Raw genomic sequence first — 25500 nt, 5'->3', positions numbered from 1 at the left:
GGCGGCGATCAGCGACTTACAGCTGTACTGCGATATTACGACGAAAAATCGGACACTAACAAACTTTTGACACTTTTTGGGAACCAATGACACTAATACAGTGATCAGTGCTAAAAATATGCACTGTCACTGTACTAATGACTCTAGGACACTGGCTGGAAAGGGGTTAAACATCTAGAGCCACCAAAGGGTTAAAGAGTAAGAAAACGTATCCTATAGGTAAGGCTATAATATTTACTGTACATGCAGCCAGTGAAATCACTGACGCATGCACTCTGAAGGAACGGCCACCTGTGTCCGTGAACCCGGAAGGAAGACCGGGTGAAGATGGATGCCGTCTCCAGCAATGTTATCGCATTGGTGGAATGCTTTATTTTGAGGTAAGTTTTGCATAATGCGTTAGTATGCGATCCATACTAGCACATTATGCCTTTGCCTTGCAGGTACGAAAAAGAAAAAAGAAGTGCAGCGCTAAGGGATGTGACGGATTTGATTCCCTGCTTTGCAAATCCACCCCCCCCCCCCCCTTCAGAACAGAGCTCTTCCTTGTTTACTTAGGCAGAGCTCCGTCCAGCCTCTCTTCCTGGCGATTGGCGGGTGCCGGCAGACATCCATTCCCCTGCACCCTCTGATTGGCATCTGCTGTGACTAATCACAGCAGAAGGGGCGTGCCAGTGCCCCCCTAGGCAGAAGTGCGGAGTCATGTGTATAGACACTATATTACGAAAAGTATTGGGACGCCTGCCTTTGCACCCACATGAACTTAAATAGCACCTCAGTCTTATGCCTCGTACACACACAACGATTATCGGCCGACCGATGGTCCGACTTTTTTTCCAGAGTGGTGTTTTGTTGGTTGGAATGTGCCTAGATTGCACACAAATTTTTTCGGCCAACAAAAATCTACTTCAGAAGTGATGTCATGTGCTGGTTTACTTTCTGACGGAAAATCGGCCATTGTGTTGACGGCCAACAAAAATTTTATAGCCTGCACACCAGATTTTTTTCGGCCGAAAAGTCGGAGTCGGTTGTCGGAAGCATCATACTAACAAGCCGAAAATCGGCCGATCGGACGTTGGCCAAAAATTCCCGGCCAATAATCGATGCGTGTGTACAAGGCATTAGTTGTTAAGGTTCAATATTGAGTTGGCCTACCCTTTGCAGCTACAACAGCTTCAACTCTTCTGGGAAGGCTGTCCACAAGGTTTAGGAGTGTCTATGGGAATGTTTCACCATTCTTCCAGAAGCGCATTTGTGAGATCATGCACTGATGTAGGAGGGGAGGCCTGGCTCACAGTCACCGCTCAGGACTCTTTACAGGTCAGTCAAGTTCCTCCACCCCAAACTCGCTCATCCATGTCTTTATGGACCTTGCTTTGTGCACTGGCCCAAATCATTTGATGGAGGTGGGATTATGGTGTGGGATTGTTTTTCAGGGGTTGGGCTTTACCCCTTAGTTCCAGTGAAGGGAACTCTTAAGGCACCAAGACATTTTGGACAATTTCATGCTCCCAACTTTGTGGGAGGAGTTTGGGGACCCCCCTTCCTGTTCCAACATGACTGCGCAAAAGTGCACAAAGCAAGGTCCATAAAGACATGGATGAGCGACTTTGGGGTGGAGGAACTTGGCTGGCCTGCACAGAGTCCTGACCTCAACCCGATAGAACACCTTTGGGATGAATTAGAGCGCAGACTGCGAGCCAGGCCTGACTTCACAAATGCGCTTCTGGAAGAATGGTCAAACATTCCCATAGACACTCCTAAACCTTGTGGACAACCTTCCCAGAAGAGTTGAAGCTGTTATAGCAGCAAAGGGTGGGCCAACTCAATATTGAACCCTACGGACTAAGACTGGGATGCCAATAAATAAAGATCATGTGCGTGTAAAGGCAGGCGTCCCAATACTTTTAGTAAAATTAGTGTATGTGATTCTGCACAGAACAGCCGTCCTGTAGTAGTAAATCTTCCATGGGGCAGTCATTAAGTGGCTATGTAACCCCTTGTGTACATTCTTACCTCCCCTGCATGAATCCTCTGCAGCAAAGGTAACCTCTTCCTGAGTTTAAGGTCTCCAGCACTGGGATCCCAAATCTGGAATCTGCTGTGTCTCTCTACAATGCTTGACTGACATCTGCTTACTGCTTGGTTTTATTGGGCTGTGTCTCCTTTGTAAATGGCTTTCTGGCATTACTTTGTTTACGTAGCAACAATGTTTTATTAAAATTCAGGAGGAAGTGGAACGGGAAATCATAAAACAAGAGGAGAACGTGGATCCCGATTACTGGGAGAAGCTGCTGCGTCACCATTATGAGCAGCAGCAGGAGGACCTCGCCAGGAACCTTGGGAAAGGAAAGCGGATCCGTAAGCAAGTCAACTACAATGATGCTTCTCAAGAGGATCAAGGTGATATGCGCGGTACTAATCATTAGATATAACTTACAACCAAACACACTGATACATGGATTCCTGTCACAGGATCAATCCAGTGTGCCTCCACAATGCCTCTTCCATGAGCACATTTTTTTCAAACCAATATGGCGTTCTATCCAACATTCGGTGACCTGAACAAGGACTGACTGCTGTGGTCTATTTTGGCTGGCAAGTTTTTTTTTTTTTTTTTTCAGGCAGATTATTTCAAAGAATATTGAAAGCAAGATATCATCTTCATGGAGTTCGTATACCCCCCCCCCCCCCCATGTTACGTGCAGTGCTGTAAACTTGAGTTTTTAGCACATGGAGGGGAACTTCAGGTGGTGCACATTTCCAGATCTTTGCAAACAAGTCTCTCCAGAAAGTGAAGCGGCTTCTGGGTAATTGCTGCTTTACATGGCAGGCATGTAAGTCAATGCACCGTAGGGTCTTGCAAGGCTGCCTGGCCTACCTAAAGTGGTTCTAAAGCCTCAAGGTTTTTCTACCTTAGGGGATTCTTTGCATCAAGGTAAAAAACCTTTTGGCTGCAGCTCACCCCCCCCCCCCCCATTATCTGAGCCCGATCCGATCCAGCGATGTGTACAAGCGCAGCTGTCCTCCTCATCATTGGACAGATTGATAGCAGCAGGAGCCAAGTCAATCAAAAGCTGTGACGCAAGGGGCAGGGCCGAGTCCCGCTGTCTGTGTCAATGGTTGCAGCAACGTGACTCAGGAGTAAACCCCCAAAGGAAAGCAGCTTTCCCTGGGGGCACCCACCGAAGAGGGGCCTGAAGCGCCGGCGGGGGACCCCAAAGAAGAGCATCGGGGCTGCTCTGTGCAAAACCATTTCACAGAGTATGTAAGTATAACATGTCTGTTATTTTAATAAAAAAAAAATAATAATTGGGTTTAGGTACGCTTTAAATTGGGATTGCAGGCAGACTTCTAAATAAGTAGTTAAAAGTATAAGCTCACCTTTTACAGAAAAAATAAATGAAAAGATGAACTAACACCATACACCTTCCCTACCCCACCCCTAGTCCCTGCCATGCTTACTTCCAGGGATACTAGGCTGCCATTGCCCACAGCCAGTTCAGTGGTCTGGGGTTTTGAAATCCTTCGCTTATTTTCCTCATCTCCTACAGTGCTTCCAGGATGGACAAGAGCGATTCTGATTGGTCAGCATCTGCACAGAGAAGAGATAAAAGAGCGAGGATTTTAAATCCCCAGAACACTGGACCAGCTGCAATGGCACTAACACCTCAGCATCAGAGGCAGGAAGAGGATCCGTGTGATAATAGCGAGTTTTTGTTTTCTATTGTCACACAACTGGGTGGGCTCAGGGCGCAGTGCTCTGCCCACCTATTTTTTTAGCCTGTGAGAGCCTCTGGCTCTAATCACATGGTTAAAAAAAAAAAAAAAGCCCCATTGAACTCCATGCGTCCGACGCCCTGCATGTAGATTAGGGGGCCGGACGCATTGATAGGGGGGCGGCGCCCCTGCACCCCATATACACCTGCCACCACTGATCAGAGGTAAGTACAGCAGGGACTGGGAAGTTGTATGGTGTTCATTCACTTTTTCATTTTTTTCTGAAAAGTGGAGAACACTTTAAACACATTTATTGTTTTACTTGCCAGAGTTTTTTTAATTCTATACAGTCAGTCTTGATTAATTAAGCAGTAAAGCCGGCCATGGACGTTTTAAATCTTGGCTCGTTCAGCATGAACCTGGCGGAGATTTGAACTATATATAGGCAGGCTGAATGTACCCAAGTTGATTGAGCTGTTATAGCCGCTATCAATAGTCCCTCCACCCTGGGAAAACACAATAGCCCCATAGGAGGGATTCAGTGTTGATGGGGGAATCAAGCAATTTTCTTTCCTGCAACTCATGGTGTATTTTGGTTTTGTGTAGGCAAGACTAAAATCGGGTGCTCCACCATCTAAACTTGTCCTACCTCTTCCTGTTTAAGATCTACCCCTTCATCTGTTTACCCCACCCCTTCCTCTTTCGGTTCCACCTCTTCCTATTATAGCTCCACCTGAGAGGGGAGAAAGAGGGCTCCTTTTTACCAGCTGTATGTAGCGAGGCTGCCGAGGCACAATCACAGCCTGGGACTCCGACCTGCTAATTCTGGGATCAGAGACTGCAGCCACTGCTGCCTCCTGCTTCTGGTTTTCCATGGCCCCTAATGTCACCCCTCTGGCGGGTTTCACCTAGGTGCAGTCCACACCCCAATAGCAGATCCGCTGCTTGTAATGTCCCTTCTGCCTGGGAGCAGCTCAGCCCTCCTGAAAAATGCTGCCCAAGGCAAACACCTTGATTGCCTTACTGTAGATGCCCCTGCCTGCAAAGAAGATCACTTCGTCTATGGCCGGCTTTAATCTTCCTGGCCCAGCAATGCAACTTTTGTTATCTCTCTCTATGCCTCTAGCCTCCTTATTGGACAGAGAATCAGCATCATCACCTCTGTCTAATGAGGTAGCTGACCCCAGGAGCAGTAATCCAAAAACTGAAGTCACAAAGTCACTTTACTGACTAGCAGAGGTGAGGGTATCTACCAACACTGCAAATCCTTTCGGCAAGTAAAAATGTAAACGTGTGTATTGAATACATGCATTTGTCTGCCATGCTTCTAGTTTCATGAGGACACAAAGCGACCCCTAACTGTGTTTAATCACCCCTGGAAACCAATACCTAGACACCTGCTACAGAAACTGGTTACCGTGAGTTACTAAGCGTTGCTGTTTGCACTGCTACTTTCTCCTTACAAAACCTATATTTCAGTTCCAAGTGATTACTAGTGGTTTGATCCACCGCAGGTCATCTCCTCTCTCTTCAGAAGTCCAGTGTCAACATCCCAAGCCAAGAGAGCCTTGTAATGGCTGAGGAAAGTGGACAGAGAATTTGTTGCTATCATGCAGAACCTGTAATCTTCAAAGTCTGAAGGATCACTTGTGCTTGGCTTGTCCTTTGAAATGACTTATTACTGCTGGCTGATTCAGAACGTCTTCTCGTGGAGAGGTCTCCTGGCCTACCTGTCCTCACCATCTCAGGGTTGAAAGTGCCGGTCATTGTGGCAGCTCACATGCTCATCTGAACTACACAAGTCTTCCTGGTCCTTCACTAGCTGCCTTGTAGATCCTAACATCTGCTCTTCTCTTTTTCTTGTAGAATGGCAAGATGATCTCTCTGACAACCAATCAGAATACTCCGTTGGCTCAGAGGATGAAGATGAAGATTTTGAAGAGAAGCCTGAAGGTCAGAGTGAGTTAAACTTTTCCCTAATGTCTATGTGGATTTCTATTGGACCCAATGTGGGGTAAATTAGCTGGATCAACTGGGGGCGATACCTTTAGTGACCAAGATTGGTGGAAGGATCTTCATATGAAGGCAAAGAATATCCATTAAAGCCCAACACCAGGCAAATAAAAAATTATCCCCTGCAGTGTGGCTGTGCCCACACTGCAAGGGTTAATTGCTTGTTGATGTCTAGGGGAACAGAAAAAGGAGATATACTTACCCGATTCCCCACCCCCCCACAGCTAGATGTTTTGCTTCGCTTTTTATAAGGTTGTTTGCGGTAATAGGAAGGAAGCAGTAAAAACTTCTGTAGTGTGTATTAATTTGCTTTACTTAACATACCGTATTTATCGGCGTATAACACGCACCCCAATATTTGGAGAGAAATTTCAGGAAAAAAGCTTAAATTTAAAATAAACAGCTTTGAACTCAGAATTTTTTTTTTTTTTTTAATCAAATGATATCTCACCAGTGCCCATGAATGCAGCCTCATCAGCAGTGTCCAACAATGCATCCTCATCAGCCTTGTCCATATATGCAGCCCACCAGCAGTGTCCATAAATGCAGCCCACCAGCAGTGTCCATATATCCAGCCTCAATGTATGCAGCCCATCAGCAGTGTCAATGAATGCAGCCCACCTGCAGTGTCCATATATGCAGCCCACCAGCAGTGTCCATTTATGCAGCCTCGCAAGCGCAATGTCCAAATATGCAGCCTCGCAAGCGCCATTGGAACTGACCAAATTTGTTTTAAAAAAGGCCGTGAAGCAGCGCCGAGAGCAGAAGGGGCGGGCCGGGCCGAAGAGAAGGAAGAACTAGTGAGCGCAGTCATCGAAAGTCCCGCCTCCTCTGCCGAGACGTGTGACGTCTGTCATAGGCGGGACTTCCGATGACTGCGCTCGCTCGTTCTCCCTTCTCCTCGGCTCTGCCCGCCCCCTTCTGCTCTTATGACAGCTCGTCCTTCCTTCTCCTCGGCCCGGCCCGCCCCTTCTGCTCTCGGCAATGCTTCCTGGCCATTTTCTTTTTTTGTATTGGCGTATAACACGCACTGCTGCTTTTTCCTCCATTTTTAGGAGGAAAAAGTGCGTGTTATACGCCGATAAATACGGTAAATGCTGTACTCACTTGTGGGAAAAACAATACACAACATACAGAGTATCACAATTTATGCATACAGTATACGCATGCACAAGCTATCTATCCTTCCTAGCAAAGGAGCATGGACAAAATGTGTGCAACAGGTATACACTAAACAGTTACCTAACTTTGTTCTTCCGGGTGATGGTGTCGTCTTCCTTTTATCCAGGATCTCCCCAGCCTGCTTCTTGCTTCTTAAAGTCCTGCAAAACTGCTGCCTCCTTGTCTCTAGCACATGGCTGTGTTTCCGGTCTTTTCCCCTTTCCCTACTTCCTGCCACCATCTGTTCCTGCCCCGAGCTTCATGAACCAGTCCAACAAGTTCATTGGCATATAAATAGGGGAAGCCCAGATTCTACTAATATTTATGCTATAAAAATCATGAAAAAAAGCCATAGCAATATACTGGACCAGTCCCTACAGCTTCTGCACTCCAGCAGTCTAGGGTCTGGATGTCATCAAGATCAGAGCAGGGACTATAGCCCTGCTCTGGACATGAGAATGCCAAGGGACAGTTCACCACTGGATTGTGGGGGAGTGCCTCCAGCTGGAGGAGTGAAGGATCAGGTCAATAAATAAAAATGGTTTCTCTCCCCTAGACATAGCAAGCTATTATTCCTTGTAGTGCAGACACAGCCCCACTGCAAGAGATAACTTTCTATCTGCCCAGAGATGGGCTTTAAAATGAACCCATACTTAGAATCTAAAAGAATCTAAAGTTTTAAAGTTTAAAAATAAATGTGATTTTCGAATGACCGTGCCTAGGCATCTCTGTTTTTCCTGGAGTTTGACATAATCAGAAGCGTATCCTTCCTACTCCTGCCTCTGATCAATGGATTGCATTGATGGTGCCATTAGGGGTCAGTTCTAGGAACAGAAAGAACTGCTGACCAATAGATTTAACATCCACCAATATAGCAGCCATTAGGCACAGTGAAATTGACAACAGAGTTGTTCTATGTACAAATGTGGGCGCCGCTCAGGCTCCTGAAGGATCCCAATCAACCGCCAACTACTGGGAGTGCCGGCCGGAAACGGAGCTCATCTCAGCACCAAACATCAGCATGTAATGAAGGAGACATCCCCCGAGCCGCATATCACTGCAAATCCACTAATGGAGAAATAGGTGTCAGTCTCAGCCTGGGCTCTGGCCAGGCCAAGCCCCCAACACATTTTGCTCCGCCCTGGGAACTTAATCATGGGGAACAAAGTTGGTCTTGGCACAGTTGGTCAGCTGCAAAATGCTCATTGTCAGTGCTATATCATTCCCAATTATCTAATCTCTACTGTCTGAGGGATTAACCACTTGCTGACCGCATAATGTGCATTTACTGCGGCAGATCGCCTCTATTGCAAGAAATCATGTACCTGTACGTCATTTTGTGCAATAGCCTCTAGGGGGCACACGCCACCAGAATCCCGATCGTGCACTGATTAGACAGAGGGGGAGCCAGTCAGCAGGGGCCGGCGAACCCGATGTCCACCGGCCACCTGCGATCGTTCCCAAGAGAGGCAGAACAGCGCTCTGTATATGCAAACAAGGCAGATTACCGCTCCGACAGGGGAGAAGATGGAGATTTTATGTTTCTGCTTAGCAGGAACACCAACCTTCCAATCAGAGCAACCCCCCCACAATTAGCAAGCACCCCATAGGGACACATTTAACCCTTTGATTACTCCTGATGTTAACCCCTTCCCTGCCAGTGTCATTAGTAAAGTAACAATGCATCTTTTTTTTAACACTGATCACTGTATTGGTGTCACTGGTTCCCAAAAAAAGTGTCAGTTAGTGTCCGATTTGTCCGCCGCATTTGTCACAGTATGGCTATATGCCGCTGATCGCTGCCATAACTAGTAAAAAAAAAAAAATAAGTAAAATTATCCCATCGTTTGTAGATGCTATAACTTTTGCGTAAACCAATCATTATACGCTTATTGGGATTTTTTTTTACCAAATATATGTAGCAGAATATTATGAAAAAATAACTTTTTTACATTTTTATTGGATGTGTTTTAAAGCAAAGTAAAAAAATATTGTGTTTTTTTTTTTTTCTCAAAATTGTCGCTCTATTTTTGCTTATAGCGCAAAAAATCAAAACCGCAGAGGTGATCAAATACCACCAAAAAAGAAAGCTCTATTTGTGGGAAAAAAAGTACATCAATTTTATTTGGGTACAACGTCGCACAACTGCAATTATTCGTTGAAGTAACGCAGTGCCGTATTGCACAAAATGGCCTGATCATTAAGGGGGTAACACCTTCCGGGGGCTAAAGCCTATGGGTGACGTCACCTCCCATTAATTTCACAGCCAGCTGTTTCCTCTGCAGAGCTTCCGCCACTGGAGACTGGACCGGATTAGCTTCAAAAAAGGTATGTATACGGATTTCTTCTTTACAGGGCTTGGATAGCCCTAAGATAGGTTAGGCTTAGATCGTGGAAGCCTGTAGATGTAGTGATTTTAGTGTTAGGGTGGACTTCCCCTTTAAGGTCGCCTGAGTGTGGGTTCATTCTGAAGATAACACAACAAATTGATGGGTTTGTAAGCGCTCCCCAAAATAATGACAGGTGGGCACTGAGGTCACAGATAAAAACTCAAGGTGAATGATCACAATTGATACATGTCACATTTATTAAAAATTGGTGAAAGAACTGTTGAGCAGTGAGGCAGTACCTGTTGTGGGAGCCAGAGGGATAGATGGAAACGTCTCTCCAGCTTCTCAGATGGTGAAGGAGCCTCAGGGGCAGCCACACAAGAGGACTAATGGAGAGAGGGAGATGAGGGTAGGGAAGGGGGGGGGAAAGCACAACCCCCCATAAACCGAACCGCCCGCAGGTCCGCAGCACACCGGCGTCTCCTCGCTTCAGATGTCCTGAGCGGCACTGACGGATGACGTCATCGGCAGATGACGATTGGTTTCCCGAGAGTCCGTTCTAGGCAGCAATACCGATGGTAACAGCAGCCTCACCGTACAGGACGTAGCAAACCCCACAACAGCGGTCACTACCTAGCGATGGGGGGAAGATAAAAGCCACAAGAATGGAGATTACATGTTTCGGGCCAAGCCCTTCGTCAGATCTCCAGTGGCACTGTGCAAAGGATTTAAATAGAGGGGAAAGGAGGAGAAAGGAGAGATGTTGCCACCCACCCCTTGGCTCCCCCAGGCTGCGTGAACTTGGTTTCAGAGACTATTGGCTTGTATGCACATTATTCTACCTATGGCCGTCCATCCCATTCAGCTTGACACCACAGGTTTTGGGATCTCTGATTATCCGGTTTCCAGCGCCAGGAATTCTTTGTACATGGTCATTCTGAAGATAATAGCTTGAGTTGCCTCTTTTTGTTCTCTACAATTTACAAAAAATTACATTTTGATTCAGTTTAACTAACATGAGTTCTGCTCTGGTCAGAGGCGTAACTAGAACTTTCAGGGCCCCGGTACAAGAAACCATAAAGGGCCCCCCCGGAAGAGCCTGGGGCACTTCCCACTGATCCTGGGGCCCTTTACTCTCGTTGTGGGGCCCTTTATTACAGTCCCACAGTGGGACCCTTTCATAAGTTCTGCAGTGGGCCCCCTTCCTGCCATCTTGGGGCCTCCCCACGGTGGTGGAATGCCAGGGCCTAGTCGCAAGTGTGACCTTTGCGATCCTGGAAGTTCACCCACTGGTGTCAGTAGTTTTTATTTTTTGGACTATGACTCTGTCCATTCAGAAAAGGAAGGAGCTGGTAAATTACATATTTAATCTTGCTATTAGCCCATAAAGTCCCAATTACCTTTTGGCCTGAGGCACCAAAACCCCTTTAAAACATTCACACACATGGGATGTTGGCAAAACCAACTATCTAGGTTCTGAGAATCGCAACCCCCCTACAACAGCTTTATGATATCTGCTCTTTTGAATGGCTATAGAAGAGAGAGGGCTGCAGATAAACAGGTACAATGTATGTAGCAGGATTCCTACAGAGTAACTTCACTGGGTATATGTGAGGTTTTACAACCACTTTAACCACTTGCCGACCGCCGCACGACTATTTACTACGGCGGTCAGCCCCTCACAGGCAAAGCGACGTAGGTCTACGTCGCTAGCCTGTGAGGCTTCTAGGGAGCGAGCGCGCGTCGCCGGAGGCGCGCTCCCGCGCGGTCACGGACCACCCCCCCCCCCCCCCCGCGCGTGTTGTCGGCGGACCCGATGTCCGCCGGGCACTCGCAATCGTCCGTTACACCGGAAGAAAGGCAGGCGGCTAATGTAAACAAAGCCGCCTGTCATTCTCCCCTGTGTAGGAATGGTGATCATACGGTTCTACTATGTAGGACCATTGATCTCTGTTCTTACACCAGTAGCCATGTCCAATCACAGTTAGAAGCACGCCCCTAGGACACACTTAACCCCTCCCTCTCCAATACAGTTAACCCCTTCACTGCCAGTGTCATTTTTACAGTAACAGTGCATATGTATAGCACTGATTACTGCAGTAATGTCACTGGTAACCCCAAAAATGTCAGTCAGGGGTCCGATCTGTCCGCCGCAATGTCGCAGTACCGCAAAAAAAATCGCAGATCGCTGCCATTACTCGTTAAAAAACAACAAAAATGACAAAAATCTTTCCCTTAGTTAGTAAACGCGATAACTTTTGCGCAAACCAATCAAAATACGCTTTTTGCGATTTTTTTTTTTTTACCAAACATATGTAGCAGAAAACAAATTGGCCGAAAATGTTAAAAAATTTTGATTTTTACATTTTTTTTTTTTTGGGGAATTTCATATAAAAAAATGTGAAAAATATTATTTTTGCAAAATTGACGCTGTTTTTATGTTTACAGCGCATGATTAAAAATCGCACAGGTGATCAAATACCACCAAAAGAAAGCTCTGTTTGTGGGGGAAAAAAAGACGTAAATTTCATTTGGGTACAACGTTGCATGACCGCGCAATTGTCCATTAAAGTCACGCAGTGCCAAATCGCAAAATAGGCCCTGGTCAGGAAGGGGGTAAAATCTTCCGGGGCTTAAGTGGTTAAATGTAAATGTTCTACAGTTGTAAGTAGCGCCTCTGCACCATCCCCAACATCTCCCTGATGGCAGCACGCTGCTGAGGGGACTGATGCTGTCAGCGAGGAAGCAGTGGTCTCTCTGCAGTGGTCCAGCAGTTTTCAAAGCTCATGCTCCCTGCTGATTGGAAAGGTCTGGCAGCTTCACTAAGGACACTCCCAGGGACTGCCACCTTCTCTAGAGTTCACCAATGACCTTTTGCTTTGTTTTGCTCTTAGGTGGAAGGCGACAGTCTCGAAGACAACTGAAGAATGACCGGGACAAACCACTCCCACCGCTTTTAGCAAGGGTCGGAGGGAATATTGAGGTACCTGAGCTGTTCATTGCCATGTTAGAGGGTCTAAAATTTGGATATTTGTTGCATGTGTGTTATTTTTCTATTAAAGTTTGTAAATTTAGATGTCCTTTCCACATCTACATGATTTAAGCAAATACCTTTATAAAAAAAAAAAAACTTTACATATAAAGGCAATAATAAAATAATGCAACATGTTCCTTTTTTTTTTTTTTTTTTTTAAGGTTCTTGGGTTTAACGCTAGACAACGTAAGGCCTTCCTAAATGCAATAATGAGATGGGGAATGCCTCCGCAGGATGCCTTCAATTCACACTGGCTCGTCCGGGACCTTCGTGGAAAGAGCGAGAAAGAATTTAGGTACTGTTGTGTCCTCTTGCCTCGTTTGTGGTGAAAATTTTGGCTTCCACAAGGTGGCAGCATTGTTTCAGAGCCTGGGTGACCGATTCTGCGGATGCAGCAGGTCTGAAATGTTTTACATTTTGTAGGTTCTTTAACCACTTCAGCTCCGGAAGGTTTTACCCCCTTTATGACCAGGCCATTTTTTGCAATACGGCACTGCGTTACTTTAACCGACGATTCGTGAGACCCTGAATTAAAATACCATTGATGTCCTTATTTTCCCACAAAAAGAGCTTTCTTTTGGTGGTATTTGATCGCCTCTGCGGTTTTTATTTTTTGCACTATAAACAAAAAAAGAGCGACATATTGGAAAAAAAAAAAAAAAACAATATTTTTGAAATATTTTGCTATAAAACATCCCAAAAAAAAAAAAGGGAAAAAAAATTGAATTTCTTCATCGGTTTCAGAGCCGGTTCACACTGAGGCGACACGAATCCTTACTACTTCGGGGGCGACTTGTGCATTACATTGCACCACGACTTCGGAGCGACTTGCAGGGACTTCACATAATGGAAGTCAATGCAAGTTGCTCCGAGGTCGCCCCAAAGTAGTACAGGACCCTTTTTCTAAGTCGGAGCGACTTGTGTCGCTCCTATTAGAACGGGTCCTGTAGCGGTCAATGGACTGCGAGGGACCGCGACTTGTCAGGCTGACAAGTCGCCTGACAAGTTGCACTAATGTGAACCGGCTCTAAGCCAATATGCATTCTGATACATATTTTTGGTAAACAAAAAAATCTCAGTAAGCGTATATTGATTGGTTTGCACAAAAGTTATAGCGTCTACAAACTATGGGATAGATTTATGGACTTTTTTTTAATATCACTTTTACTAGTAATGGCAGCGATTTTTAGCAGGACTGCGACATTGTGGCGGACAAGTCTGACACTAAGTGACACTTTTTGGGGACCAGTGACACTAATACAGTGATCAGTGCTAAAACAAATGCACTGTCATTGTACTAATGACACTGGCTGGGAAGGGATTAACATCAGGGGCGATCAAAGGGTTAAGTGTGTTCCCAGGGAGTGCTTTGGGGGGGATGGTTGCCCTAAAGCAGGGGTCATCAAACTACGGCCCTCCAGCTGTTGTGGAACTACATATCCCATGAGGCATTGTAAAACTCACATTCCCAGACATGACTAGGCATGATGGGAATTGTAGTTTCTGAACAACTGGAGGGCCATAGTTTGAAGACCCCTGCCCCATAGGAAGGCAGAGACCTGTGTTCCTGCTTAGCAGAAACACAAGATCTCTATCTTCCTTATTAGCAGAACAACGATCTGCCTTGTTTACAGAAGCAGACCGCTGTTCTGACTCTCTCTGAACGATCGCTGGAATCCCGGCGGACATCGGGTCCACCAGACCCGCTGACTGCCTCCCGCTGTGTCCAATCACAGCAGGAACGGGTCTCTGGCAGCACGCGTGCACGCCCCAGACCAGGAAGAAGAAATTGCATACAGGTAGCACACCTGAGATCAGTCATATTTGTTAGCACTGCTCACTGGTCCCCAAAAAGTGTCAGGTGTCCGTTTTTTTTCCGCAGTAATGTCGCAGTCCTGATATAAGTCACTGATCATCGTCATTACTAGTAAAAATGAAATAAATAAAATTTCCATAAAAATATCAAATCGTTTGTAGACGCTATAACTTTTGCGCAAACCAATCAATATACACTTATTGGTATTTATTTAAAGTAACAAATATATATATATATTTTTTTTTCTTTTTCAAAATTGTTGCTTTTTCGTTATTTATAGCGCAAAAAATAAAAAATGCACCGGTGATCAAATACCACCAAAAGAAAGCTCTGTTTGTGGGAAAAAAGGACATCAATTTTATTTGTGTACAGCGTCTTGCATGCAATCTAAGCAGAGGAGTGATCAGTATTGCTGAACAGAACAGCACAGTACTAGTGTGTGGTCACCATGTTTACAGGCATACAGCCTACAGGAGTTTATAATGGTACAAGTGGGACCTTTAAACAAGAGCAATCACACCAATAACACAGCTCATTTTTCATTACAGTTGGCCTGGTCTTTGCATTCGAAAAAGTCCAGATGTCTGATTTTACAACACACGTATAGGAACTTTTCCACCTGTCAAAAGATTTATATAGGAAGGCTTATATTCTCAGGATCCGGCCACCTCTGGGCGGTTACCTTCCTTTGTATTCTGAAGATTGGGGCAACACTTTTGCAACTGCTTTTCTGCCCCTGTTGCACCTCCTGCTTGCTCTTTGCACCACTGGTGAACATTCTATCAGGATCTCTTCCTCTTGTCACCTCATCTAAGTACTCCCCCCCCCCCCCTCAGTTTACAGAGCACCCCCCCCCCCTCACTGTAAGCCAAATTTCAACATTTAGCTGGAGTGCAGCAACCTAAAATGGTTCTAAAGGCAGAAGGGTTTTTTTTAACCTTAAAGGTAATGTAAACCCCATTCAATTTAACCTGGGATCATATATCTGTAGTGTTTACCCATATCTCTCCAAAGCCCTAAATACTCCAATTCATAAATGCATAAATATAAAAATTCATTAATGCATAAATGTTAAAAATCATAAAGTCCATATATAATGTCCATCAGGTACAGATAAATTGCTGTGCTCCACTGTGTGCATCAAACGGGGTGATCCCCTTGTGGTTGTCTACTTACCACAAAGCGCTCGATCAAAAGCAATTCAGCAGTGTGATCACAGCCTCCCCTGCCAGCCTGGAATTAGTAATCATGTGGAAATAGATCTTTTCTATGGTCCTTTAAATATGTCCCGAGTTCCCTCAGAAAAAAGAAAGGCCATCCATAGTGAAGTACATTCCAAATAAATGTATTGAAGCCAAAGAAAATTACTTACAAACATGTTTAAAATACAGGCGATAGGAACACGGCTCGGTGGTTCGCTGCTCCCGCAGCGTGCGCTTCACCGGCCGGAAGTGACGTCAGGTCCGCTCAGCCAATCGCTAGACGCGTTTCGCCGTCCAATCACGGCGTCTTCTGTAGCTGACGTACTGAGCGTCCTGGGATCACCCCGTTTGATGCACACAGTGGAGCACAGAAATTTATCTGCACCTGATGGACATTATATATGGACTTTATGATTTTTAACATTTATGCATTCATGAATTTTTATATTTATGCATTTATGAATTGGAGTATTTATTGAGTGATTTTGCGAGACTTGCACTTTATACTTTGCACGTGTTTGCACATTTGTACTGATTCATATATTCAATTTTGCACATATTCAAATATCTAATTTATTTTTGCAATAATGAGCAGCGCTGCAACACCGGTTTCACATTAATTTAAAGGCACTAGCACTTTAACTTGCAGCAACCAGCTACTGATTACACAGACACTTTATATTTATTTATTTATTCATACCATAAGCGCAAGGTTTTACTGCCATACATAAAAAAATAAAAATAGTTTACAATCGCTTTAAAGCCCCTTTCACACTTATGCAACCTAAAAGTCACACGGTTTTACAGCGATTTTTTGCCACAATTTTACTGCGATTTTGACTGGACTTGAAGCAATGCCTATGTATATGGACCTCAAAATGCATTAACCACTTAAGCCCCGGAAGATTTTACCCCCTTCCTGACCAGGGCCTTTTTGCGATTCGGCACTGCGGACTAACGGACAATTGCGCGGTCGTGCAACGCTGTACCTAAACAAATTTGATGTCCTTTTTTTCCCACAAACAGAGCTTTCTTTTGGTGGCATTTGATCACCTGTGCGATTTTTTGATCATGCGCTATAAACAAAAAAAGAGCGTAAATTTTGCAAAAATAACAATATTTTTCACATTTTTTATATGAAATTCCCCCCAAAAAATGTAAAAATCAAAATTTTTTAACATTTTCGGCCAATTTGTTTTATGCTACATATGTTTGGTAAAAAAATCGCAAAAAGCGTATTTTGATTGGTTTGCGCAAATGTTATCGCGTTTACTAACAAAGGGAAAGATTTTTGTTGTTTTTTTTTAATGCGTAATGGCGGCGATCTGCGATTTTATTTGCGGTACTGCGACATTGCGGCGGACAGATCGGACCCTTGACTGACATTTTTGACACTTTTGGGGTTACCAGTGACATTTCTACAGTAATCAGTGCTATACATATGCACTGTTACTGTAAATTTACACTGGCAGTAAAGGGGTTAACTTTTTTTGAGAGGGAGGGGTTATGTGTGTCCCTAGGGGCGTGATTCTAACTGTGATTGGCTGTGGCTTGAGGTGTAGGAACAGTGATCAACGGTCCTACATAGTAGAACCGTATAATCACGATTCCTACACCGGGGAGAATGACAGGCGGCTTGTTTACATCAGCCGCCTGCCTTTCTCCCTCTCCACAGACGATCGCCCAGTGTCACACGCGCGGGGGGGTCCGTGACCGCTTGGGAGCGCGCCTCCGGCGGCACGCGCTTGCTCCCCAGAGCCCTTACAGGCTAGCGACGTAGTACTACGTCGCTCTGCCTGTGAGGGGCTGACTGCCGCAGCAAATATACTGTGAACAGTCGGCAAGTGGTTAAAATCAGCCCAAAGTAGTGCAGGGACTACTTTGAAGTCGTTGCAACTTTAAATCGTACAGATATGAACGGTACTTATTGGTACTTATGAGACTTTGCAGTCCCAAATCGCAGGACAAATTGCACAAGTGTGAAAGGGGCCTAAAAGACAGATTTTAGGCAAACACACCGACTGAACTGCAAACAAAAAGATTGGGTAACTTCCAAAATACATAGAAGAAGTTTAGGATGTTTCATGTACTTGTTTGGAGTTTTTCATGTCGATGAATTATTGCAGGGCGTACGTGTCTTTGTTTATGAGACACCTCTGTGAACCGGGTGCTGACGGGGCAGAAACCTTTGCCGACGGCGTCCCAAGAGAAGGACTTTCTCGCCAGCATGTCCTCACCAGAATCGGAGTCATGTCACTGGTTCGAAAGAAGGTGGGTGAGTAAAGGTGTTTGATGTAACAGGCCAGGTATGTGAATGTGATCATACCTTATTCTAGAAATATTTTATTCATCTCATGTCTGTTTTCCATCATCCCGGAGGAAAGGAGAACCGAAAGTTTGTTTATCAATCAATTAGTTCAAGTTTATTTTATTTATTTCTCTAGCGCTCATTGACAGACGTAGTCCTCGGTGATACACCACCTTCGGTTATGTTGCCTCCACAGGAGCAGGACTAGACAGGAAATTAAAAAGCTCTGGCCACACCCCAGGGGCAGTCCCAGAGGGTATATCCTCTCTCTCTCTGCCTCAGCAAATCAGTTATTTTCTGTCTAGTTAGGAGTAAGGACCTAGATACCTTGCTGGGATCTTAGGTCCTGGCAAGAATTTTTTCTTAAAGGATTTTTTTAGACAGCTTTTTTCTCCAGTGTTCCTGTGAGATCTTCAAGCAAGAAAGCTGAACTGGGCGACGGGCTGGATATTGAGATCCGGTGGTCATCCCAGTTCAGCCTACGAGCGCGTGCAGGCCATAGCTCCGCGCTGGGTCGGCCGCGACAAAGTCCCATTAAAGAACTGTCCATGCGAGTTAAACGTCTCGCTGAAACGCCAAAGACCATGAGTCACGGCGTCCGTATCGGTCGACAGCCCTCCCGCCCCGGTGGAGAGGGGTACTGTCAGGAGTTGGTGCCCGCCTGGTTCCGGTATGGTGAGTAGTATGTTCCCCCTTTTTCCCTGACGGGTTTTGTGGTGAACGCGGGCCCCTCTCTGTATGGTAAGATAGAGTCCCTTTCTATCCTACAACATGACACAGATCCTCCTACTTTGAGTGTGATTTTATGTGTGCAAAAAGCCAGGAGGCTTGGTTTGGGAGCTAACAATCTAATTGTATACATGTTTTAAAGATGTAATCTGTGGCATTCTGGGAATCTTATGGGTTAAGAATAAGCTACCTACCAGTCAGAAGCCACGGACATGTAGACTGCCTTCCTAATCAGATCTCCAGCTATTAGCAGGCCTCCCGAACGGCCATGCGGTCCGCCAGGGCCGGTACCACCAACCACGCCATATCCCCATGCAGTGAGAGTGTTGTGTGCCCTGCAGCACACCGCTATTCAGTACGGGCCGCCGCCATTTTTTTTGCTGGATCGCACGAGCCGCCATTTTGGCGTAGCCTCGTGTCTCCAGCATGGGGGCGGCCATGTTTGAGGTGATTCAAACACCTCGTGGAGCTTGGGGGAGGCGCCGGAAGGCGTACAGAGGGGCGGAGCCGCCTCCTTTCTTCCTGGGCAGCCAGCCAAAAGACTTCCTGTTTGTTAAGACAGCGCTGTAACCTGTTGCAGTTAAACTCTGAGCATCAAGTGGTGAGCCTGGGGGTCTATCTCTCTCTCTCTCTCGATCGATAGGGATCCCTAGCAGGTAACACTAAGGGGCTTTTGTGGCGCTGGGGGTCGAAAAAAAAAAAAAAAAAAAGAAAAGTTTTATTTTTGAATCATATTATCCAGGAAGTAACTGGAGTTATCATGGACCCTGCCACACATATTCCCCCACCTGTTTCCCTCGAGGGGGCCACGGGACCCGCCGGTGCACATAGAGTATAGAGTCATTTACAGCAATTTTGGAGTCTATGGTGGCTCGGGTGGAGGCGGCCTGTCAGGGACGGGGGTCAAGGAAGCGACCCCCGCCTACCCCTATACCATCTGACACCTCTGACTCAGATTCAGAGGTGGTCACGGCAGTTGCAGGTTCCTCTGCAAGGGCTGTTATCCCAGGTAAAGCCCCCTCAGACAGTGAGGAGGACGCTTCTTCTCCTGCTATTATTCAGGAAGAAGCATTGGTGGACGCACTAGTTGTGGCAGTGCAGGAAACCTTAAAACTTGAGGCTTTACCGGCAGAGGCAACTGAAACAGAGATTCCTTTTGGTACTAATAAGCCCATCAAGACGATGAAGGCTTTTCCTGTACCTAAATGTTTCGGTAATCAGATTAAAGGAGAATGGGAGCATTCTAAACGTACCTTTACTATTTCCAAGCGTATTGCTAGACGCTATCCGTTTGAGGAATCCATCATTAAGAAATGGACGGTACCACCAGTCGTGGATCCGCCTATTTCCAGGCTGAATAAAGCCACGGTTATTCCAGTGGAGGACACTTCGTCCTTTAAGGATCCGGTGGATCGAAAGATGGAAGCGGAGTCCCGCACTATCTTCTCTCTGATAGGGTCAGCATTTAGACCAGTAATTGTTATTGGTCTAGTTTCCCAGACACTTACGGAATGGGCGAAAATGGTACGCCAAGACCTTAGGGGAAAAGATATTCCCCAGGAGACATCTGATTTGATGGAACAGATTATACAAGGGCTACAGTTTATCTGTGACGCAGCCTTGGACACTACTCCCTTATTAGGGCATGCATCTAAGACAGCGGTGATCCTCAGACGTGTGCTGTGGTTAAAATGCTGGTCAGCTGACCTAGGTTCCAAGAAGACCTTGACAAATCTCCCCTTTCAGGGGAATCGTCTATTTGGGGCCAACCTAGATGAAATCATTAAGGATGCCACTGGGGGCAAGAGCACTTTTTTGCCACAGGCTGCTAAAGCTAAGGGACCTCGCAACAAGCGAGGACCTTCCTTTACCGCCCATAAAGGGCGCCCGGCTGGTACTAGCGGGAAAGGCAAGACTCCTCCAGGAGGGTTCAAGAAGGGCTGGTCGGACAAGCAAAGGACCAACCCAGCCAAACCCGAAGCAAAGGAGTACACAGCCTGAAGGTGCGCCCCCACCCGGTTTCAGGGTGGGGGGACGTTTTCACCGGTATTCAGGACATTAGATCGAGCATCAACCACTACTACCGGTGCGATTCTTCCCTTCCAACATTTAAGTACTACAGGAAGCGGTAATTACCGTTCCCTGAATAGATCTTTTCCTTTACCTTTTCCATAGATTAGTCCCGATACCTCACAGGAATCGGATCTGGTTGACCAGATAGGCCAAGTAGCCTCTAGTCGGGTGACTTCGGTCCCTGAGGTTCAACCAGAAAAGATCACCTTTCCTGATAACTATCAGGTATCTGATAAATGTGTGGGAACAGAAAACGACCAGACTTTCTCGGATGGTCGGGGCCAGATACCTCTAGGGACGCCTGGTTCAGATCCAATCAGCGCCAGTGGTCCTAGAAATTCTAGGCTGGCCTCCTCAAGCCGGCCTGGCCGACTTGGACATGTTAGTCGTAGACGTTCCGTGGGAACTTCGTCTCAGGGAGTGTCTGTGGTCTCAAGGACCAATTTACCATCATGCTTTACAGTCGCTGGGTTTAATGGCCTGGCCATTGAGACCCAAGTACTGAAGGACAGAGGTTTGTCAGCTTCAGTCATTCCTACCCTTATTAAAGCAAGGAAAGCGACTTCCAGCAAAGTCTATTATCACACATGGAAAACTTATATTGCGTGGTGCGAATCTTTAGGATTTCCTCCACGTACCTATTCGGTGTCTCGAATATTGGCCTTTTTGCAACAAGGGGTTGAGCAGAAGCTAGCCTTGAGCACCATCAAGGGTCAAGTTTCAGCATTAGCAATCTTCTTTCAGAAGCCTTTAGCTACCAAATCCTTGGTGCGGAATTTTATCCAGGGGGTGCGGCACCTGGCTCCTCCAGTCCGCGCGCCCTTACCGCCTTGGGATCTTAATTTGGTTGTGTCGGTTCTACAGAAACCTCCCTTTGAAAACATCAGGGAGATTCCCTTGCTTACTTTATCCCAGAAAGTGGCCTTCTTGGTGGCTATTACTTCTGCTCGCAGGGTGTCAGAACTGGCTGCATTATCATGCCAGTCCCCATACCTAGTGATTCATAGGGATAAGGTAGTACTTCATCCTAAGCCATCTTTTCTTCCCAAGGTGGTTTCAGATTTTCATCTGAATGAAGATATTGTACTACCTTCCTTGTGTCCTCAGCCCAAGCATCATCGGGAACATGCGTTGCATTCCTTAGATGTGGTTCGGGCAATCAGGGTATACCTGAAAGCTACGGAATCTTTCCGTAAGACGGATTCACTTTTTGTGATCACGGATGGCCCCAGAAAGGGTTTGCCTGCATCTGCCGCGACCATTGCCAAATGGATTAGACAAACGGTGGTACAGGCTTATTCTATTAAGGGTCAGAGTCCTCCGTTCCCTGTTAGGGCGCACTCCACTCGAGCGCTCAGTACTTCCTGGGCCTTTCGCCATCAGGCGTCAGTGGTCCAGGTATGTAAGGCGGCCACCTGGTCGTCAGTACATACCTTTACAAAATTCTATAAAATTGATGTGACGGCATCGGCGGATGCCTCATTTGGCCGCAAGGTTTTGCAGGCCGCAATTTGAGGAGACCGGTGGTCTACCTCGAGGGTTTTTTTCTGTTTGAAAAAAAAAAAAAAATTTGTTTTCTCTTTTTTTGTTGAGTCTCATCATTAAGGATGAGCATTGTAAACTTCTAGTTGGCACCGGTTGGGCCTTCTAGATTGGGATTTGATTTCCATTTTCCCACCCCTCAGTTGTGATACTGCTCTGGGACGTCCCGAAGGTGGTGTATCACCGAGGACTACGTCTGTCAATGAGCGCTAGAGAAAAATGGATTTTTGTAAAATCTTACCGTAAAATCCTTTTCTCTTAGCTCATTGACAGACGTAGTCCCCGCCCCTCTGTTTTTTTGAGTTGGGTTAAAATCTCTAAAGACTGCTTTTTCACATAACTGATTTGCTGAGGCAGAGAGAGAGAGGATATACCCTCTGGGACTGCCCCTGGGGTGTGGCCAGAGCTTTTTAATTTCCTGTCTAGTCCTGCTCCTGTGGAGGCAACATAACCCGAAGGTGGTGTATCACCGAGGACTACGTCTGTCAATGAGCTAAGAGAAAAGGATTTTACGGTAAGATTTTACAAAAATCCATTTTTTTTACATTAATCACTAGAAATTGTTTGGTCAACACAGACAAAAAGCCATTTTGTATAAATTACATTAATGAGATTCTGTGTAAATTTGAAAAAAAAAGGGAAAAAGGAAAATATGCAAGAAATGGGACTTTTGAGGCACAACATATATCTAAAAATATTATTTATTATCACTGTTCATAAAACATATTATTGGTCTGTGAATGTGAATGGGGTGGGAATGCCACGGGGTCTAGTATTGTTCTCTGTGGGCCCTCAGGTGGTTCCTGTCTGTAGGCGTCTATCTTCTTCTTCATCTCCTTTGTGTCGGGGGACATTACCTTAACCATTTAGCCACCAAGATGAAGAATTTGGAATAATTATTTTGGCTTTTTTTGTGTAGACTATTATAAACAATGTTTGAGGGCTCCTGAAGAAGTGGATCGAGTCCATGAAACTCGTCGGGCCGAATGGATTTTACTATCTGTAACAATACACGTTGTTTCATCACATTTTGATGTTTTATTATGTACACTATATGATGTCATGCAAATGAATATGGAAAATGTGTTTTATAAATAGTGATGATAAATTATGTTTTTAGATATGTTGTGCCTCAAAAGTCCCATTTCTGGTGAATTTTCCTTTTCTCTATCGTCCATTGACAGATGTAGCTCTTATGCATCCTCTACCATTGCAGGGGGCAGCATAACCCAATGATATAAGAAGCATAAAAGCTGCGTCTGTCAGTGGACTCAAGAGAAAAAAAATTTACGTTAAGTTCTTACAAAAATCCAATTTCTCTTACGTCCTCTGACAGTCGCCGCCAACTCATACAGTCTTCACCAATGGGTATTGACCTCTTATCCATAGGAGCAAGCTAGGCATAAGACTTGTTAAAAACCAAGCATTTACATAGACACACCTATGGGGGCTGTCCCACTGGTCCAATACCCCCCTGCTATCAGCCATCCCAACTCAGTTTGTCTTCTGCCTAGCGTTAGGAGTGAGATAGGCTCTCCCTGTGCTGGGGCTACAGTCTCAGCCTTCTTCTTTTTTCTTTATGATTTTATTTCAGTGAATGTGTTTTTTCTTCATTACTAGCTGTTTATTTCTCAGCTTTTAGTTAGTCACTTCTTCAAAATGATGACGGCGTTGCGAAGCTGGGAGTCGGACAGGTTGTCCTGGTTCTCCAGGACAGAGGGCCTTATGGAATCCCAGCCCGCCATTAGAGCGTTTAGCAGGCTATGTGTTCGCCCCGGCCTCGCAAACGACCCATCCCTGTCCTCAGGGATGCAAGCCTGCGAGGTGGCTACCTCGCCTGGACATCTCCCCACGGTTCTCCGTGCACTGTTAGCGTCCTGCGTTTTGGCTGACGGCACCCCCGCCCTCTGAGAGTGGGCGGTTTCCCGTCGATGAGAGGCACCCCACGCCATCGGGTACAGGTAAGTACATTCTGTGTGGGGCCTCTGTCTGGGGCTGGCAGTCCTGTGTGTCTGTGTTATCCCCTCGTGTCTGTGTGTTTTTGGGCTCCCTGATCCCGGTCCCTGCGGGGGGTTTTTCTCACAGCCTGTGCGCTGTGTGGGTTTGTGGGGGTCCCTCTCCTGTGTCACTTTAGGGTGCTTTGGGAGGTACAGACACGTGTGGCGACCGCTGCCTCTTGTGTGTGGCAAAACGCTCGTTCCGAGCACATGTCGGCGGCCATTTTCCCAAAGCCTCCCATTACTTTCTATAGGCAACCATTTTTCCTTGGCCTGAAGTCTCTGTTCAGCCTCTTGCGGTGACATCACTTCCTCCTTCTGTTCAGGAGAGATCAGCTGCGGTGGTAACACTTTGTGGGGGTCTGTCTGCTGTCCTTTTTTTGTGCAAATACTTCTGGCTATCAGTTTATTCCTGCTTAGGGGTCTGTTTGTCAAGGTCTTGTAGCGGTGTGCTGCGGGGGTCCGCAGCGAGCTTAAAGGGCCAGTACCACAAAAAAACTTTTTTACTATGGAATCTCAGGACAGCAAATTTCCCCCAGCCTTAGTGGGGGATTCAGGTTCTTCTGAATCTTCTGCTTTGACTACTTTGTCTGCTGCAGTGGCAACTTTGGTGTCCAAAGTTGATATTCTGATGACTGAACGAGCTAATAGAAAAAGGCCTATGGTTTCTTTTTCTTCTGATTCTGAATCTGACATGGTTGCCGTAGGTAGCATGCCCCTTGCAGGGTCTCACTCTTCTCAGTCTGAGGGGGAGGCGGAGGTTGCAGGGGTGGATGTTTCCCCCTGGGATGGCTGAAGACCGCACAGCTATGGATGCGCTAATTCTTGCCATCAAGGAAATACTACATTTAGAGGATGAGCCCAATCCTCCGGGAATTGTGTCCTCTTTTGGTACACACAGGACCCGCAAGGCGGCGCAGGTGTTCCCTTGCCCCGCTGAGTTTCACGCTACTGTGAATGATCAATGGCGTCATTTAAAACGCACCTTTGTGGTGCCAAAAAAGTTTCAACTCCTTTATCCCTTTGTGTCTCCTACGGATTCGCGCTGGTCTGTGGCTCCTCAGGTGGATCACACTGTGGCCAGATTGAACAAGGCCACTCTGGTACCCACCGAAGGTTCTCCGGTGTTTAGGGATCCTATGGATAGGAGGATGGAATCCCTTGCCCACCATGCTTACATGGTGGCGGGTTCCATGCTAAAACCTATTTTCGCCTCCGTCATGGTGGCTCAGGCAGTGGCGGATTGGACCAAGGTGCTGAGACGCACCCTCGTGGCTGATTCTGCCCCCCTACTACCGTGGAGATGGTGGACCAGATTTATCAAGGGGTCATGTATTTGTGCGATGCGGCCTTGAATGAGACCCCATTAGCTGCGCGCCTGTCCAGTGTCGCGGTGATTAACCGTCGCCTGATATGGTTGAGAAGCTGGTCGGCTGACCAGACTTCCAGGAAAATGGTGGCTGACATCCCCTATGCGGGGTCTCGCCTTTTTGGGGAATCCCTGGATGAATTGGTTAAAGGGGTCACTGGGGGCAAGAGCACTCTGCTGCCCCAGAATCCTAAGGGCAAGTTTTT

At 46.2% G+C, this 25500-nt stretch overlaps 1 protein-coding gene across 9 annotated transcripts in view; it reads left to right on the top strand.

Moving 5' to 3' along the window:
- Positions 1-25500, top strand: part of CHD5 (chromodomain helicase DNA binding protein 5) — a 409378-nt gene that overhangs the window by 326132 nt on the left and 57746 nt on the right. For 4 of the 9 annotated variants that reach the window (XM_082273260.1, XM_082273264.1, XM_082273265.1 and 1 more), the window contains exons 25-29: positions 2229-2415; positions 5587-5679; positions 12119-12207; positions 12420-12553; positions 17403-17547. In XM_082273260.1, coding sequence (XP_082129386.1) covers positions 2229-2415; positions 5587-5679; positions 12119-12207; positions 12420-12553; positions 17403-17547 — 648 coding nt within the window. The remainder of the gene's footprint in view (positions 1-2228; positions 2416-5586; positions 5680-12118; positions 12208-12419; positions 12554-17402; positions 17548-25500) is intronic. The other 5 variants (XM_082273263.1, XM_082273268.1, XM_082273262.1 and 2 more) reach the window with 3 other exon arrangements.

Source organism: Pelophylax lessonae (genome assembly GCF_965119305.1).
Source record: "Pelophylax lessonae genome assembly, chromosome: 12".
NCBI classification, from domain to species: Eukaryota; Metazoa; Chordata; class Amphibia; order Anura; family Ranidae; genus Pelophylax; species Pelophylax lessonae.
This window is presented reverse-complemented; position numbering and strand designations above follow the sequence as displayed.